At 41.3% G+C, this 20,022-nt stretch overlaps 1 protein-coding gene across 3 annotated transcripts; it reads right to left on the bottom strand.

Moving 5' to 3' along the window:
- Positions 1-1,361: 1,361 nt before the first annotated feature.
- On the bottom strand, positions 1,362-19,880 carry RPP30 (ribonuclease P/MRP subunit p30). Of its 3 annotated transcripts, XM_042791166.1 has the most exons (12): positions 19,759-19,845; positions 19,120-19,342; positions 18,748-18,803; positions 18,371-18,427; positions 17,584-17,658; positions 16,955-17,026; positions 11,354-11,443; positions 9,113-9,229; positions 5,552-5,581; positions 5,019-5,056; positions 3,810-3,889; positions 1,362-1,818 (listed from the first exon to the last, which is right to left on the bottom strand). In XM_042791166.1, coding segments are annotated over exons 2-12 (726 nt in total). In that variant the 5' UTR covers positions 19,121-19,342; positions 19,759-19,845; the 3' UTR covers positions 1,362-1,708. The 3 variants fall into 3 exon arrangements, with proteins under 3 accessions (XP_042647100.1, XP_042647090.1, XP_032840050.1); XM_042791156.1 differs by lacking the exon at positions 19,120-19,342 and having other exon boundaries at positions 19,759-19,880; XM_032984159.2 differs by lacking the exons at positions 19,120-19,342; positions 19,759-19,845 and adding an exon at positions 18,931-19,103.
- Positions 19,881-20,022: the final 142 nt, after the last annotated feature.

Genomic DNA, 20,022 nt, shown 5'->3' on the forward strand with positions numbered 1-20,022 from the left:
ATCTTAACTGAGAAGTGGTTCAATTGTTCAGGCACCAAAGTGGTCAGAACAGCATGCTTCAGGGAACTGGGGGAGAAGAAACTTTTCAATCAGTTCCTGAAGCTACTTAAAGAGCAAAGATGTAGGCTGTAAATTTTTTAAATCAAGTCAAACAAGTAGCAAGAAGGATCTCTAGGATTCAGAGGCCTCTTTCCATATACTAGTTACCAAACAATTTCTGTCATGCTCAAGGTAGGTTATTGTCTGGCCAAGGCAAGATAATGTGTCATTCGGAAAATTTGCACCAAACACATTTTGCTTCTTCTCTGGTTAGAGCATAATTTTAGAGGTAAGTCCATAAATTAGAAGCTACCGTGTATGTGTATATATATATTACATCCCAATACCTGTACTAAAACAGACTCAAATCACAAAGTCAACAAGTAAAGTAATAACATAAAGAAAAAATATTTCATTATTTGTTTGAATGAAGCAAAAGCTGTTGGGACTTACACCAGCACTGGATAGAACTGTTAGTCTACTGAGAACTTCATCTATTATGCTCAGCCCTGTTACTAAGAGCTCAGAGATGACCCACTGCAAGATTTCTGCAATATTTTACATGGTGTGACTTCCACGTCTCAACTTGTCAGACGCAAACAGAGAACTGGATTCACATTAAAGCTGGCTCGAGAGTATCTACAGTACAGTAGCTTACATAATTTTTATATTGGTTTAATCAAAAGAAAAACTTCAGTCAACACTTGGAAGAGTTCTGAAAATGCTCTACTGATCATAAATCTCTTATGACTGCTTTTTTGGCAGCCAGATTAGGTTTACTGAGGCATTAACAGAAAGGCAAAGGGAAAGGCAGGAGGCAGCAGAATGAACACTCTCATAGACAACACTGTCTTTATAAACATAAAGGAAATGATGCAGTAAAAATGATATGACACGGAGACTGCTCAGGCCTAGGTGAGACAGTTGTTACACTGCAACAGCAACATACCATGCTGAGCACCCATTCAGTATAACCCTGGGCTCTTCCTTGCCATCTGTGGTAACTATCTCATGATACTGTTTGGTTTTAAGAGCTGCAGGACAAGGATGGCCTTAGGGATGAGTGTCTGGCAGGTCAGGTCAGCCAGTCCTACTGTAACACAAATCCAAGAGAACTCCTAACAAGTGACAGATCCTGGGTTGTTCTTTATAGCCACTGATCATGAAACAGAATGAGAAGCAGATTTTTTTTTTTTTTTTACTGCACTATTCTTCAAAGGCCACTGAAGGTAAACTTCATCTACGGGCTTGAGGTTGCAAGGTTTAGCACAGAGATGTGTTTAAAACTTGAGAAACCATAACAGCTAGACTTTGAAGGCATGTGTTCTTAAAAACATTTTTAATAAAACAGGAATGTGCTTGTACAACTGAAAATTTCCGTATGTTAGAAACATTATGTTGGGTTTGCACTAACTCCAGAAGACCTAAGACAGGGTGGAGAGACAGTCTCCTGACCTTGGCCAGAAGCCCAGCATGACCTTTCAGATGTGGTGAACTACCATTTATCAGTCTCATTCCCACAGCTTTCCTCACTTGAACACCAGAAGAGTAATTTTTCTCCAGGCTAAATAAAGTAGTAAGAGAGGAACTGGGCTGGCTGAAGGGTGGGGGAAGACTCAACACTGGGTAAAGATATGATAGAGGCTCCTGTTGACAATTGGTTCAGTCCTCAAGCTTGAGTCTTAGCTTTTTTGCAGGCTGGCACTGTAGCTTCTTCTTCCTCAACCTTGCGAGGCTTCTTCACCGTGTACACTATCCCACAAGCACTCTTCCGAGTTTCTGGAATATACAAGCAGAAGCTGCAGTACCTCAAATAAAATGACACTAATGCATTTAATGCATACTCATTTCAGGTGTCCATTCCCCAAAGCACAGCTCAGCATATTTAACAGCCAGCCAGTTACTACACGCAGCAGGTAAGCAAACTGCATGGGCAGGAGCTGGGGACACACTGCATTAGGGAGTGGGGAAACCCAACGGTGGGTGTAGAATTACAGCAAACGTAAGGAAAACTAAAGTCTGCAGGGGTTGAGGGGCTGCAGACACACAAAACCACAGGAAACCAGACTTAATCTGTTCAGTAGGTACAGAAGGCCACATTCTTGAAGCATTGTCAAAAGCATTTCTGAGCAAAAGATATTGTTATTAAATATATAAAAAAAATGTATTCACATACCCCAGGATTCTTAAACAGACTATGCTGGCACAGCTATGTTGGCAGAGTCTCCCCTAAACATACCAAGTAAGTGGCTTTATGGTATTCAAGAATATTTTATTTACAGAACCTTCAGCATTACCATGAAATATTTCTGCGTGATGTTATCAAATTCCTCACATGTTTGCCAAACAACCTAGTGAGCCCAATCCAATCTCATAACTACTGGTGGGAGGCTTCTCTGTAAAATTTGAGTTAGATGAGATTCCATACAAATACTCTGTTAGCAAAGAGGCTCTGCAAGAACCTTGCCAAAATATATTCACTTATTCTGGGATAGAATTTGTGGGACAGGGAAATGACATCTGCTATTTAATTTCATGGATAAGATAGATGACAGTCTTGAGAAATTCCACATAAACTTGACAAAAATTCTTCCAACACACTGTCTCTGTGTAGATAAGTAGCAGGCTGAAGGAGGACCCTGTTCACAGAAATGCCCTCTCCAAGAGATCAAAGCTACCTGCTGTGAATTACAGCAGGTTCAAGACTCACCTCTGCTGAACCAACAAATGTAAATGAAATTCTACTGTGTATATTAAACTTAGAGCAACTCAAGTTATCAGGAAGGTGACTAGAAATCATACCTTGACAGAAGCAGAAACTAAGAGCTAGATGCGACTACTCAGTCAAAGTCAAACTGCCATCAGAATAAACAACAAAAATCAAGAAACACTAAGAACCAATAAATAAACATGTGAAAGGGAGAGTAGAGACCGACAAATTGGTGCTGTAGTAGAAAGCAATGGTCTATACTGATCGCTGGAACACAGACTGTGGCATCTCCTTGCTGCGATGACACCAGGACACAAAATACAACTGGAAACCTTTCGATATCCAGTGCAGGGGGCTACAAAATAAATTTCCACTTTCTTAATATTAAAAATGGGCAACCAGAAGACAGCTAGTGTGAGCTGCCTCTGCTGAGAGTATAAGGAAGCAAGTTTTGTTTCACCAAAACACTTGAAGCCATCATATACTACATGAAACATTCTTTTCTAAGCAGTCAACACTCAGGTTATTCGATTTTGCATCAAGTTTGAAATGGTCCACACTGAAAAGCAAGTCAGAAATTGACCACATAATGGTCAATTGCATCAGAAAGGGACATGGCAAAGGTTCCTTCTGCACTCATGCCGCAAGAGGTTAAAGGCAAAACACATGCATCCCAATTTTCTTTAAGTCAGTGACCTAGTTTCTGCTGGTATCAGAGATCAGCATTCAACCCTTTCTGAAACAAGGGACAGTTTCATTATGAAGCACAACAGGCAGATCTGTTTTGGCTAAACAGTTTATGCCTCGTTAATGTGGTTAAGTGAGTACTCCAGCACAGACAGCACCATCAGTTCAGCCACTCATTTGCTAACATGGCAACAAGGGAAAATAAAACACTCTTGCCATACAAGCTACTCTTTGTGCATTGGACAAGGGAGCTAAAACCCCAAGCTGATTTGCTCTGAGGTCTCAGACCTTTTGGAAAATATGCACTAACATGAACTTAAGTTTAACAAATGCATGTGTTACATAGATGAGGTTGCATGTAATTTTCACTCACCTCCATGAAGCATGGTGGCTCTGCAGTTGGTAGACACAGCTGCCTTGGCTTCGCTTTCTGACAGGCCGAACAGCAAACCTCTGTCACCTTTGTTCAGGATCAAAATGCACAGAAAAGAACAAACAGAATAGGGAAGTCTATCTGCATGATAGGTTTGCTTACTCTACAAATAACTGGGAATTAGCAAAGCTGTAACTCAAAGTGACATTTTGCATAAGGTTACCCAGAGGCAGGGAGCTGAGGCACCCAATTCTCCCAGCTGCAGTTCCCCAGCAGCCCTCCTGGAAAGCTCCTAGCAGTGTTGCTTTTTTTCAGTCAAGAAGCTGTACTTTAGAAAATAAAAGTCTGTCAACAACACAGGAATGTTGTTATATGCATAATCAAGTAAAAAAATTACCCCGTTGAAAATTTCAGTTTTGGGGAAAGGACACTGATACAAAAATATTATGCTGGAAAGTCCCCATCCACTTTGAGAAGGGATGACACCAGATTAGGTATGTTAATTTGTGTTGAGCCCGACTGCTCTTTTTAAGAGGGAAGGAAATATTGTGCATAAAGTCGTTCCAGGCCGCACACCCTCCCACGTGGTTCTCACGACTCAGAGCACACTCCTCCCCTTTGAGGGACAGTCCAGGTATGTGCTTGCGTAGCAGGGAGTGGGGAGTAATAAAAATGCAACTGAATTCATATAAGAAGGGGCGAAAAGACACACTCCTTGGTTTCTACAACACAACCACTTATTTAACAGCACACATCTAACTAAGGACTGGAAAATTCAGAACAGAAGTAACCAGTACTCAGATAGGAACTTTTACTTTCTTAATATAAATAAAATTTTATAGCTTCTTCTACCAAAGATGTGGCACCTTGGAGATCATAAGTAATACCTTCTGGTTTGGTTCACTGTCCATAAATTGTTATGGTTTTTATTAATTTCTCCACTTACACTCATACAATATCAATGCATATCACAAGAAAACATACCTGTAACTGAACACAGACATTACTATTTACAGTGATTGCTCATGCCACCCCATGACCAAGGTCTGTTGCCCCTTCCACGCACACTCAGAGCCCAAATTCCTTGAATTGGTTGCCAACAAGCATCACTGCGTAAAGTTCAAGGAGTATAAGGGATGGAAGTATTTCAAAACCACTTTGAACTTTCATGTTACTATTAAGTGCTGTCTTTGACTTGAAAAAGGATACAGATTAGCCACATCATAAGGACCTCGTAGTTCTAGAGGCTAAAACAAAACAAAGAAGATTGGATATGTGCATGTACTCTCTCAAAGGCTGATCAAGTGTGAGCAAGCAGGACAGGGCTATCAGGAAGGCAAGAATAAATGCTATATAATAGCAAGCTGCTAAAGACACACTAGGAAATCAAGCAAATACTATTATTTTAGAAAACAGAGTCCCCATCTGGGAGAACACTGTCATGGAAAATATCACCGCAGAAAAAAAAAACAAAAAAACAAAAAAACAAACACGAAAAAAAAACCACACACAAAAAAAAAACCAACAACAAAAAGAAACCACCCAATCAAACAAAAAAAAGCCCCAAACCCCACAATACAGTTCTTTGGTAAAACAGATTGATTAAAAAAATCCACAAGATGGCAATCATATTTAAAATTATAATTTGTATATGTTTAATATATTATTAAATCTGTATTTTCCACCACATACAAATCCTCAAATTGTTCTGACTTCAAAAAAAAAAAATATCTGGGACTTACCCTTTCAGCTGCACTAGATATAACGATGTTCTGGAAAACAAAAGAGAACAAACGTTCATCTGTCAGACAGCATCAAGAAATTAAAAAAAAAAATCAGCAAGTAAAGACTTTATGAGCATTAGCTAAGTTCAGGCTCAAAGCCCAATTAAACATCAGAGTATCTGACGCCCTCAGATGAAGTGAACTCTAGCAGGGTGCTCATCTTAATTTGGAGACACCAATAAACCCAAGTTATCTCCCTGTCCCCTACAGCGAGTGGCACAGGGACAAGCCCTCCCTTGCAGTAACAAACCTCTCTCAGATGGATGTGAGTTGAAAAGCACCACACCTTTTAGAGAGATAGGCTAACAGCATAAATGTCAGAGTGATAGCACTAAGCAAGCACCTATCAGCTTGTATCTCTCATAGTGGACTTTAAAGGGACCTTATCTGTAAAGAAGAAACAGTTCACACACTGTGTGAAGAAGCACAGGCTTTATTTACACTAGCTGAAAGAGGCCCCACACAAAGGACAACTCAGCCTGAGCTGTAATGGAAATGGACTTAGAAGAGAAGTTCAGGATCCCCCAGAAGCAGCTTACAGATAGTGCCTGTAGACAGTTTGGTGCTCCCAAATTTTCAGCCTACTGTGTTTATGGTACAACTCAACCCTAATCTCACCATTTATGCTGGCCTTAAACTCACACTTGCTCAGGAAGTTTGTCTGCAGCTAGGCAGTGGCTGCCAATTCATGTTGTATACTCACTTCCCTCAACACTGACACCCCTATGAAAAATCACCAGGCAGAGAGACATCCTTCCCCCTTCTCTCCCAAAGGGTTTCTGCAGAACAGGTATGTGACTGATTGGGAGCTGGCAGATACCACAGCTCAGCTGCCAGAGTTGATTTTAAACCCCCAAGGATGCTCACACAGGGTAGACTGTTTTGCACAGGTGGAAACTGCAGCAGCAAAAAACTCCTTGCACCTTTCATTATACTGAATAAAAGGCTTTGGGAATTCCTGCTTGAGTGGGCGGGAATGAGAATTGTACTGAGGCAGCAAAAGACTCTCCCTCTCTGACATCAGTGCCACCGACACATCACACCACCTCCAGTTACTAGGTAGGCCTTTTGATCCCCTCCAGCACTGCTCTGCTTGTCCTGCCACCTCCCCAGCACAAAGAGCAAGGCAGACACTGGAAGAAAATGCTGTGTTCGAAACTGGAACTCAACACATAAAAGAGCTATTTGCATGGAAATGACTGCATGTTCACACTGTGCCCAAGGTTTCCTTGTGTGCTGAGGAGGAAAGGATGGGACAGACAACTCTGCCTTAGCATAAGGAAAGCCAGAAGCAGAAGCAATACATATATCCAAGTGACTTAACAGCATACATCATGATGGAGCCTAGGACATTTCTTTCTGCATAGTTCACCTTTAAAATGACTGTACTATGGATCCCAAGGGTGCTTTTGAGCTTCAGTGGTGCTGACTGCAAGAGTTTGCTGGGAAAATTCATCTCCTGCTCTGAGCTGTAGCAAGCAATGCCTGTCTCCCAGGCTCAGAGAAGCTCCCAGAACAGCTGTGTGAGCCATCTTGAACCAGTGCGGGATCGTGGTTCACCGCTGTGCATTGGAGATATGGTCCATCTGGTTCAAAAGCAACTGGCTTCCAGTTAGGGGATGGGTAAGATGGGAGAAGGAGGCAAGAGCAGACAACAAAAGCACTGCTAGCAAGTGCAGGAGAGACAGGCAAAGGCAAATCCAACAAGGGAAGGGCTAAAGGCAAGAACTCAAAGTCAAAACATTACCTCCCCAGGTAAAGGAGACAGCAGCTGTTCAGTACACTGCTCCAGGCACAGCACCCACGCTGAGTTACCAACACACAAGTGAGGGACTGTGGCTAAGCACACCTTCTGTCTGGCAAGGCAGGCGAGTCCCTCCCTCATTCCCTGCACATTTTAAGATGTTTTAATGACTCAACACCAGCTCTGAGGACACCAGTAAATTTCTAGAAGTAAATTTCTAGAAGCCCTACTACAACAGAGGAGAAACAAGAGGATCCAAAAACTGCTATAAGTTCAGCAGCAATAGGTCACAGAAGGTGAGAGCTGCATGCCAGGTGCCAAGCAAGCAACCTATGGACCCGCCATCCCACAGCTCATTAAAGAAAGGCCTTTACATAACTGATGAACTACCAGTGAGACCTAATAACCATCTCTGCTGGCCCACCAGGCACTGAGCACGGAGGCAAAAAATAAAGGCAGAATATAAAGATAAGCTAGCAGTCCTCTCCCAGTTCTTCCAGTGCCTAACAACAACCTGTCATGCCCAGCACCAGTTGATTTACCTTCCAAGCACAGATGATGCACTGGATTGACAGGTGCAAAAAGGGCACTGTGCACAGACTGAGCACCTGAATTTCTCACTTGCTCTGTTTGTGACACCAACTCAACTGGTGCTCTTCAAATCAACAACTACATGAGAAGCACATCTTTAACTGCACAGAGGAAAAAGGAGCCCTAGCAAAAAGGAATCGCAAAAGAAAGGGGTTTTATGTGTATGTACTGCATCTCCAAGTTAGTATTTTCTACAATTAACTCCCACAGCTAGGCTTCTCAGGAAATTATGTGCAAATATTCACTTTCTTCTGTAGCACCAACAGAATTAATCTGTCTGACCCACCCTGCTGTCCTATAAATTAGGCTCCCAGGCCCGAGAGGAACTGAGGTAACAACAGATCTGCTTTTAATTGGCCCTCCAAGCTGTATATCCCACTTCAGACTAGATTTGCAAGGTAATGTCAATTTTGGCTTCCCTGGAACAGCTAAGTGCAGCAAAGGCCATTTCCAATGAAGGTGGTGGGAGCTACAATCTCTTCTAACTTGGATATGTATTATGATATACTTCCCTGTTAAAAAAAAAACATGGCCTGAGAGGACCCAGCATGACAGGCAGCTTAGCCTGGTAGCCTGTGAGGAGGTAAGGTAAGCAACAGATTACATGCATCACAGCTGCAAGCATTACTTCTTCCTTGGGTTTCAGTAGCAGGGAAGAATGCAGTTGATCTGACTGCAGCAAAGCCCTGGCTGATAGCCAGCTAGATGCTGGGTCTGTTTTGTACACTGGGAATTTACTAACTGTTTAACAGAACAAAATTTCTGCTTTTTTCTTATTACTTTCTACCCATCATATGCAAGGTATACTATCAAAAAAGAGATTTTGGTCAATAAGAGATATGTAGTGTGAGGTTTTAAAGAGATCCATGGACTTTAGTTCTAGTGCAAATCTTAGATCTCTGGCACTTCTTTTCTTTCCCCCTTTTATTTTGGGTATTGCATAGCATAATAGCTAGGTTGTTCTGAAAAAAGCATCTAACAGTTTGACAACTTAAGAAAGCATGCAGTGGTGCATGGCTGGAAGTATCTGGATCTAGTATAATTGTGTCCTTGTATTAGTAGGCAAAGATTCAGTCACAGCTTCAGAAAACCCAGCATCAAACTCATTTAAAATAGCTCAGTCTGTACAACTCCAGAAGAATTTGAACTGAATTAATTAGCTTGTTTTCATTTTGAGATCTTACCTTTCCTTTACAGATCTGCATCAGGCTGATCGCATTTGAAATTGTGTATCTTCTCATTGTGGAGTCTTTGATGGCAGGCGTGTAAAGAAGTTCAAAGTAAATGCCTCGATCTATTGCCTTCACATGAAAGAGTGATCAAAAAAAAAAAAAAAATCAAAAGGAGAGAAGCATAACAATCTAACAACTGCTGTCTATTATTGAGGTAGCTTATTCTCAGTTTAACTGTGTAATATATGAAAAAAATTAAGGTGGAATTGTTCCAGCAAGAGCACAGCATAGCATGAAAGGGGCAGGAGGGAAGATTTCACTATACACCAGATATATGTACTGGAATCTTGGGATGACAGGTAAATTATGTCTAGCAAAGAAATATCAGCCACTTATTAGTTATAATTGGCTTTTCATTATCACAGAGTTGAGGAGACAGGTAACCACTTCTGCTCAGAAACAACTCTTGAAGTTTTGAGGACTCTCTGCCCCTAGTCGCATAGCCTGCTCTAAGGAAGACCATCACTTCCCACAGTACCCACATCTTGCAGATGAGAAATTTGTCCTTGCATAAAAGCAGCAATGAGGACCCTCCTCTCACAGCACACTCCAGTATTTGTGACAATGTTAAATAACAGTGAGCTACAGGAGAGGTTCCAAGTAGTAATGCTGACTGTATTTTTAGCTGCTTTAAAATCCATTACTATCTGTCAAAACTGGTACCTCACCAAAAGCCTGGTATTCTTGTTTTTGCAAACACACAGAGAAAGGTTAAGCAACTTGCTATAGGACACAGTGAGTTAGCAATAAAGACACAATTCAGAGGTAGGAGTTCTTTGTTCCATGGCCTATACTACTTTTACCTGAAATGTTACTCTATCCTTTATACACATATTATTTTAAAATGCTGCAATGTTAATACTGTAAGAAAGTTCAGTAACTGAATGCAGATGGAATTAATCCAGCTCCCATCCATGCATGACCTCTGCGTGTAAGCACAGCAAAAGCTATGTACACATCAAATGTTTTACACAGAACTTGTCTAACACCAGCAAGCAAGAAGAGAAGCTGGAATTTATCAAAACCTAAACAGGTGATGGCAACACACCAATTTCCAGTCAAGCAGATTTTTAACCTCATTCCTACCACTTCAGTTGCCTGCCAATCTGTCTGTCTGGCATCACAACAACCAAAACTAACTGCCCCAGGATGCACAAAACCAGTCTGACTGACAGACTACCTCGAAGCTGTGAGTGTGGAAGCTGCAAAGTAAATCTCCAAACACATGGCTCCAAGAGACACCCAGCTCCTCAGCTGGGTCAGGTTGTTGGAGTTTTAGGCAGCTAGGGTACTTTGAAACATTTAATACAAAAGTGTTATTCCAAATGGAATGTTGAAATTCCCAGTCTATAGTAAATTCCAAAGTATTACTTTCATCCTGTTTCAGGATTAATTCTAGCTAATTTTTAACTTTTATTCTAGGTCAAACTTTCTGTAGAAGAGGAAGAAGGATTTCCAGCCAATTCTAAATTTAAATTTTTAAGGACTAAGGACTACATGAGCCAAGAATGGCCATGTAGAATGAACCTTGACCTATACTCATAGGAAAAAAAACTAGCTCATCCACGAGCATGTTCAGATTAAGCTTTCTGACAAATCACCAACAGTAGGCAAAATTGTATTAGTAAAATATTTGATCCATGCTGATAGTTATCTTGTGTCCCACAGTAGATATTTAGCAATTCCACATTGGGTTCATTTAGCAAGACATTCCTTCGTTTAAGTACAGATTCAATACAGTTACCCTCCAAATAACTGGCATGACATCCTTCTCCCAGATTAACACTGTCATTCACATTCCCCTGTCTTTTAAATCACAGGCCTGTTTATCTATTCTGACACAGCTGTACCACTTCTAGTTTGAGAAGCAACTTAGTCAGCAATCACACCACATCTCATTGCTTAGCATAGTAGTGGCCTGAAGACTCTGTTTCCATTCCTTGGAAAACACCATTTCTACCTTCTTAAATGGAGCACAGGAAGGAGAAAAAGAAAGAACATACATCACTGTATATTATATGCTGCAGTGGAGGCCTTGAAGTGAAGGACATCTGAAACAACACTATACATTATGCAAGAAAATAAAAGAACCACTGGATTGGAATGGTGGGAGGGAAATGGTAGGGAATTCAACTCAGACTGACATTAAATACAGAATCTAACAGCAAGAAAACAATTTAGATGTAAATTTACCATATTCACAGGGGGCCTTCGGAAGTAGAATGGCAGCTTTTCTGTTACATTTATGCATACCAGATCCACATCTAGAGTTGTGCAAGCAATCTACAGGAAAGAAATAGGAACAGATTATTAGATATGTCAAAAAAATGCATAACCAATTTAGGTGCACTAATGTTCTCCTTCATTTCTTAATGCAACAAATGTCTCTCCAGGGTGAGTTCAGTTTTAAAATGAAGAGATACTATGCCTTGAAGGTGTATCAGTAAAACAGCAGTGCTACAGGTACACAGTTTGAGCATTTTGGGATTAAAACTCAAACCCTCTCTCATTCACAGAACTACTTTTCCAATAAAATAATGACCAACCCAAAGGCAAGACTTATTGCTTTGTTCCGACACATGATATGCAGAAACAATGCTGGCTTTTGGCAAATGAACTCACAGCTAATGATGGACAACCTCTGTTTACAAATGAAACAGCCCAGGAACTGCCCCTGACCCCATCACTCTCTAATTTCAGTGTAACAACTGTTTTCAGGATTGTTTTTACCAGAAGCAACTGAGGAAAAAAAGAAAAGCATAACGTTAAACAGTAACTGGTGTTGCCTCATGCCCAGTACTAGAGGCCGATCCACAGAGCCTCACTTTCCTGGCTGGGTGGGGAATGTGCAGCCCTTCCTAAAAGCCACATCCCTGATGGAGTCTGAAGATGGCACCAAAGGTTATATATAGTTTAAAAGCTTAGCTTTGAACACACACACACACACACACCACAATTTACACCCTGTATTAAAATAGAGAAGGAATGAACAAAGGACGGAGAATCTCCACAGTGACATACAGAGAGAATCAACTGCACATAAAAGGGAGCCCTTGATTTACATATAATCTCTTGCACACAAAATACACGGGAATTATATATGCCTACCCTGTAAAGATGATTACACAGAGGCAGATTAATGTCTGTAAGCAGCATTGTAACAAAGAAGATAAAATAGGCTGAAGAAGTTGAAAAGGAATTTTCTACACATACGGGAACTCTGCATTCAGAAACCTGCCAGCAATGGCACCAAATACACCTGGGCCAGGCGCCAGCCATTCATCCCTCCTTACACCGGCATGAAAGCAGTGGGGGTTGTGGGGTGTCCAGGGCAGGGCTGCTCTAACAGGGCAGGCTACTGCTTTGCAAACTATTCTTCTATCAGTTTGTTCACATGAAATTTTGATGGAGATGAGAACAGATGCCAGCTTCAGGAATGTTTCTTACCTGTTGATAACACTCCCTCCTAGACAGGAGGGCCAGAGCACACATGCAGGCAATTCAAAGATCCAGCAAACCACAAGGTTTTTAATGTTAAAATGTCTTTACCAAGCCATTCAGACTAAACTTTATCTTCATGCCCTATCTTTACCAACTCTGTTAGGTAAGACAGAGTTGGAATCTATTGCATTGAATGAGACTTGCATGTGTTTTACTCCTTTTCTTACACAGAATACAAGCTACCATCTAGAAAGAGGTGATTTATGGGAACAAGCAAGAATACACATCAGAAACATGAAAGTTACCCTATGTGATGACAAAACAAGCCTTCCTAATCAGCTTCAGAAACACTGGAAAACTCTCTTCCATTTTGCAAATTAAGCACAGTGGGAAAAGGAGTGACCCAAATGCCAGGATATAGACAGGATTCCAGTGACAAGAACATTTCAGACACTGCCACCAAGGAAAAACAAAATTAGAAGTCATACTTCCCCATAAGGAGGAATTCCAGCACTGCATGGCGAGGTGGAAAAGAGATTTCTCCAAATGCTCCAATGTTCAGCCTAGCTTTGGCTCCTGGACAAGTTACACATGCAGGCAAGTTAAGGTCAGCCTGCCTGCTGAAAGGATCTGAAGTGCAAGAATTTCATACAGAAAATGGTATGCAGCAGTTGCAGAGCCCAGCGCCTGCCCAGCCACACTGCAGGCAAGTGCCCCATCTGCTGGGAAACTCCAGACAGCCATAAATAAACAAACTTGCCACTGCTTGGATAGCCTGAAGAAAGCTTTGGCAAACACTAGGAACAAACATCGAAATTTGGCTTTGCATTACATCCTCAGACTTATGTGTTTTTAGACACTGGTGGTCTGCTAATTGCTTACAAACAGCAAGCAGAACCAGTATCATTACAACAGTCAGAAATCTTAAAAAGCAGAATTTTTGAAAAGCAACAGGCACAGACGTTATTACTGGCATGAAGTGGGAATTCCTGTTGCAGCCCAAAGCAATCCTCTTAGGAGACTTAAAGAAGGAGCATGTTTTACAATTATCTTGACAAACACAGCTTTCTCATACCCCTGAGGATATAAATAATTTGGAGAATTTGAGCACATCTTTCAGTATGTATTACTGCCACACTAAGTCACTGAAAAGCTTCCCTGGCTCGTGACAAAAGCACACAGATTGGTTTTGGGCCATGCTAAAATTAGAGCACACCTCCAATGGTCATGTATTTCTTTTACAAAAAGGAAAAATCCTGTTCTATGGAGAATAATCCAAGTGCCAAATTGCTGCTAAGAACGATGATGCTCTCAAGGTAATGTTGAGTCACCAAGAGCCGATTTTAAAATGTAAGGTTAATTTGTGGTGCAAGACCCACCCTACGCGGCTTTATCCTTGATTCACAAGTCGTAAGAGCCTGAGATATATGCTGAAACTCCATGGGTAACGTCACTTGCACTGGATTCCCTCTAAAAAATTTTGACACAGCTCTCCACAGAGTTAGAAACCCTAAAATCTTTACACAAAAGACAAACATACAAATCTGCATTGAATGTGAACATTTAAGGGTGAAGTCTTTTATTTCATGCAGTTTGCAAGAAACAAGCTTGGGTTCCCTCCCCAGAAAAAAGAGCTGCCAGCGTGGAAGCAATGAAGATGGTCTTGACGACAATCTTGCTTTCTTCCTAACAGACTGTCCAACACCTGCAAGCGTCAGCTTAAGTGGTTACTATCTGCACTGGCCAGCCTAGAGCGCAGCCATCCTCTTTGTGCTGGCACAACTATCTGTGTGCCTGAATGCTGAATCAGAGTATGAAAGCAGATCTGCCTGCAGAGCAACTTGGCACAAACTCTGGTTACTTTTCAGCCAAAAGTGTGTTCCTTAAACCAAACTGACATGCAGCTAAACAAGCAGCTTCACCAGCAGAGCAAGACAGGGACCTGCAGAAATAAGTAGCTGTTTATGCCAGCTTAAGCACTGCTGCAGCTGGATGTCCAACTGTAGCAAAACTCACGATAATGGCTGAAAAGAATACCTACCCTTAAAAACAGAGAGAGGCTTTTCCCCTCAAAACAGTATGCCCCTGCTGATCACCTGGCTTCAGGTGCTTGTTTAACACATGATAAACTGATTGATCTCACTCCAGAAGTGAGATTTTACATTGTTGCCAGAGACCAAGAGAGGTGGAGAGTGGCCCTCAAAAGTATTTTAAAACTATTTGCCTTTCTCACACCCCCAAGAGTCCTAAAATCTTGCAAGGGAAATAACAGCAGTCAGAAATGAGCTTCATTTAGCTGTAACTGTTATAATTAATGCTTGAATTCTTCTGACAAAAGTTTCTTTAAAGTTCACTTTCTTATACAGCTTCTTGCTTTGTACTTGGAAAAGTTTTCAAAAAGGAGGGGAAATAATTTAAGAAAACAAAACAGAAGAATGTAATTTTGATGCGGCAAAACAGGTACTCGGCAGTACTAGAAAGTAGCTTTAACTTATTTCAAAAAAAAAAAAAAAAGACATACCTCCCCCACCCCACCTTCGCCAAACCAGGCTCACTTTGATACTGATTAACTCTCTTTCAGAGTAAATTCTGGTATTCCTCCAAGGAGATTCTTGTTTCCTTTTGGTGTCCTTCTGCACACTGCTTTAAATTGCATGCCAGATTGCTGCCTGCCAAGGCTAATAGAGATGGGGCACTTCTACCTACTCTTCCACTTCAGAGTTAATGTTATTATTTATGAACTTGCAACGGGTCAGACGTCACAATTTTGTATTTTGTAAGAAAAACATCCTGACAAAAAGATAGCTTGCTTCCAGATGCTCCACTCAATGAGACCGCTTACAACAGCTGTCACCAAATATTTGAGAACAATTTCATTAAAAATATGAGAGAGACAGAGACAGCGAACACCTATAACCCAACAAGCCAAGCTGAGATCATTCTGCCTCGAATAGTGTTTCAAAACTAGGAATTTTTCTGGTAGGAAGGTCTATTCAAGATATAGCAGCTATGGATAAAAGTTGGAAGACAATATGATGCTTGGTGCTGTTAGTAATGGCTGGAGAATTACTGCACATCACTGTATTTAGGAATCACCTCTAAATAATAAATATCTTCTTCAGTCAAACACCAGAAATGGACCAAACCAGTTCATGGTCAAACACAGTTGCTACACCTTGTTTATCTAAAATCATAGAAGTGACAAAGTACTAGGAGTTTTGCATTTCTATTAAGACAAAACAATGTGAGAAATAACAGCATTGGCTAGGGTCACAAATTAGTCCTAACTAAGGTTTTGAAAGTGATTCACACCCACTATTTTCTCTCAGTAGCATACTCAGAGCACTACCACTGCTACAAATGTCAGCATCTGTTCAGTAACATTGTCACCACAACACCTTCAAAGACTCACAAATTTTGTGGAGGCAGTTTTCAGTTGCAAGTTTTCTCTGAACAGCCAGGATAAAATCTGAGCGAGAAAATGACTGTCTGCCCTCCAAGTATTTCCCCTGAGGCTGCTCTACTTTTCTACAGACTCAATGTTTTTCTTAGCAGGCAAAGTAACAAACATATCACAAGTCACAGAAGTGAAGCTTCTCTCACTCAACTTGAGCATCCAAAACACTCAAAACAAAACCAGAAATTTCAGTCTGGCAATCGAGCAAGGGCTGTTATGTTTTATCAGGCATGTTTCCTTTTGGAAGTTTTACTTTATCTGTTCATAAGATGCTATAACAACTGGAACTAGCTCTGTCTTGTAAATTCTTGCTCCTCTTTTGATTTCAAATAAATAAATAAATTCATTTGGACAAATTTCCAAGAGAACACCTAAGACTAAAAGGAAGAAGGTAACTCTCAACTTTCCCTGGCATTTCAAAGACCAGGAACAATTAGTTCTAACAGAAGACAGCAGATCTGTTTGGGGGAAGCTGTCAGTTTGACAAGTTAAAGTTCAAGAGAGAAGTTTTCTGCATGCTGATAGTGTGTGTACATATACATATATATACACATACATATTAGAGAAAAGAAGGATGTTCTTTCTTCACTGGAGAGGAGTACTCAGTAGAACACAAGACACACAAAGGAAAACCCAGTGCAGGGGCACACAAGTCCATTCATCAGGTAGATGTTTCAGACTTTAACCAGTCACCTCAAGGCCTTGCAGCCTCCTGCAATCCCTCCCAACCTTCTCAGTTTATCAACTGACCAGGCAGCCTATGTTGCTTAATAAGCCGCATGACGTGCGGGTCTGTGTAAAATGAGAAATAAAGTCAAAACAAAGCATGTACTCAAACTAGCCCAAGGCACTACAAGTTACTGAATGAGCATTACCGACCAGATGATTGTACTTACATGGAACAGTTTCTCAGTCTTTGGAAATACTGCTATGATGTCATATAACCTTATATTTGCAGATGTCGATCTCTACAAAAGGAGGAAACAATTACTACCTTGAATTCTGACAGACACCAAAGCTATACACAATGATTACAACCAAAATAATGAGAAGAAAAATCCCTTTTTCTCTTTCAAGTACTAGTACAAAGACAGTAATCACCCAGTTATATAGTAGGTCTTTGCTCTGAGCCATACTGTGAAGGCATTCATTCTCGAGGCTTGCCCTACCCCCCTAGTAAGGCACTTAACACCTTTTGCTTCAATTATGTAGCACTACAATGTAAACAGACACAGAGCTTCCTCATGGTCTTCCAGTTTATGCACAGAAGTCCAGAAAACAAAGAAAAGAACCAAGGAACTGAACTGTTGTTCTATATTGACAAATGATCAACAGAAGCTATATCCAGTCTTTTAAGTCTGTATCTCCTCATGATCACAATATTTGCTAAAGATGCGATCTGAGAAATCATTGCTGAGTATAGTATAAAATCCATTAAGTTCTCCCCATGCAATTTCCAAAGTTTCATACATTCATTGAGAAAAGGAAATAAAAATTGGAAAATTAATATACTGAATATACTTACTAAGAGATTACAGTGGGAAGGATCAGAAACAACAAGTGTTAGACGGGTTAAAACTTTAATTCTTTTAGATGTACCCTACAAAAAAGAAATAATACACAAGACTTAAAAAGCTCCAAAGTAAAGATTTGTGTTGACTTCCACCCTGTCCACTATAAAAAGAAAATGGTGCCTTGATCATATTCTTGCCTATACTATTTTTATGAAGTCTGTAGTTACATTTCCTTATTTTATACTGACCTGTTTGATATTATTCCTGCCCTTTACAAAGAACAACTTACTGTGTTTCTCTGAAGAAGGGTCAGTAGAATGGAGAAAGAAAGAAAAAAAAAAAAAAAAAAGTAAAACCATACAGAAAAACTGAGCATTTTTTTAATACTACTATGGTTCCCCAGTCAGGCCTCAACTGCAAGCAAAAGCAGTTCCTGAATTAACATATATCAGTGATTTAAAATACAGAGTTGGTTTATTATACCTAAATCTTGTGCCATCAGAAGTGAGAAGTTATTTCCAAAACTCAACTTTCAAGACTCATACTGTAATTATTCTACTACATGAAGATTTGAAGTTCACACAAAGTGATTTCTTTAATAATTTCTAAAATACGTAATAGAGCCCTACTCTAACATGAGCATATTATTCTTCCAATGCTGAGAGTTTCAACAATCAAGCAATGGACAAATTTCTCTTTTATGATTAACATGTAATACACAGAAATCACACATACAAACACACCAAGGTAGAAAACATAACTCCGAATAATACATATGTAGAATATAACAAGACATACTTGTACAATAGGCAAAGATGGAAACAACTCTGAAGTAGATACTGGCTTGACAATTTCCTTAAAAGAGAACAAAACAAAGTTATTCAAAATGTCACAGGTTAAGTTTACAGTATAAACAAAAGCTGGGTTCCAATCCTAAAAAGAAATTTGCCATGCTAACAAAACTATTTCCTAGTGACAATACACAGACCATATTAAAAGTTAACTTCAGGGCAGTTATACTGAATTATAAAACTGGAGTTCCATCACAAGTGCAGAGATTTGCACTAGCGTCTAGATGTGCATTCTGTAGATAAAGCTTTCTGGGAACATGTAATAAGGCGTGTAGAATTACGAGAAAAAACACATCAAGAACAAATAACCTCAACAAAAATTACCTGTTTCTTCTCTTTAAAATCGATGACATGATTAAGAGCAACTGCAGAATATCCCACTGAAAAAAGTAAACACATAGTAAGCATATTTTTGTCCAGTAAACTACCGGAAACAAATTCAAATAGAAACTTGTTAAACACTCATCATGTAAGCATTGCAAAATTAATAATAAGGTGCATATTTACCTTTCATATTATTTTTTTCTGAATATTCAGTCACCCAAAAAATGCCTTGAAATAGAAGAATTCTGTTTGCCTTTTAACACATCCCAGCTCTGACAACATTTACATGATGGCAGAACTTTATGAACATGAACACTTGGGGCAGGGGTCCCCTAAAGACTTTGCCCTAGTTTGGTCCTGTTGATGACTTACTTTTGGGAGTATGGTTAAGGACATTCAGGACAGTCGTTAAAACAGCAGATAACGCAGATCTGGGAGAGATACTGCTACAGAAGGCAAAGTGAGCATTCAAAATGATGCTGACAAAATTGATGAAAAGGTCTCATTCAGCAGGGATCAGAGGAAGATGGTACGCTTGCCAAAGACAAATCACCCCCCAAACACTGGGTAGGCAGCACCTCACTGTACGACAGCTCTGCAGAAAAAGAACTTAGGCCGTAAGAAACCGCAGGCAGAAAAGTGTGTCCACGTTGGGAAAAAAACCTCAAACTGTTAGACTGGGATAAACGGGCAAAGACAGTGCCTGCAAGACACCGCGCCAGCTTTCCTTGCTACTCGGCACCGGGAAGACCTCGGTCCTGGTCACCTCCCTCGCAGGAAGCCGCCAGGCGAGCGGGGAGGAGCGAGGGGAACGCGAACTGCCAGGGAAGCGGCTGGCGAGGTTTCGCTCAGAGGGAGGGGGCCAGGCCTCCGCCTGGAGACTCGCGCTGTGCCCGGCCCGGCCCGGCGAAGCTGCCCCCCGCCCGCTGCTCAGGCCCACCGGCTCGGTTCCGCAGCCCAAGCCCTGGGCCGGCCCCGCTGCCACTCCCCGCGCCCGGGACCCCGGCTCACTGTGCGCTGCGGCCTCCAGCAGGCTCTGCAGGGCCTTCTTATCCGGCCCCTGCGGGATGTTGAGGTCCGCGAACCCGGCCATGCTGCGCGCAGCGGCGGGGCGGGCCGCAGCCGGGCCCAGCGCCCGGCCCCGCCCCGCCGCGGCCCGCGGCAGCCTGGGGCTTGTAGTCCCCAACCGTCCCGGGCCGGCAGGGCCCGGCGCCAGGCCCGGCGGGTCTCAGAACTGCGTTTGCAGAAGCGCAGCGGCAGGCGCGGAGGGTGTTT

Source organism: Tyto alba, unplaced genomic scaffold, assembly GCF_018691265.1.
Source record: "Tyto alba isolate M040663 unplaced genomic scaffold, T.alba_DEE_v4.0 Super-Scaffold_1, whole genome shotgun sequence".
NCBI classification, from domain to species: domain Eukaryota; kingdom Metazoa; phylum Chordata; class Aves; order Strigiformes; family Tytonidae; genus Tyto; species Tyto alba.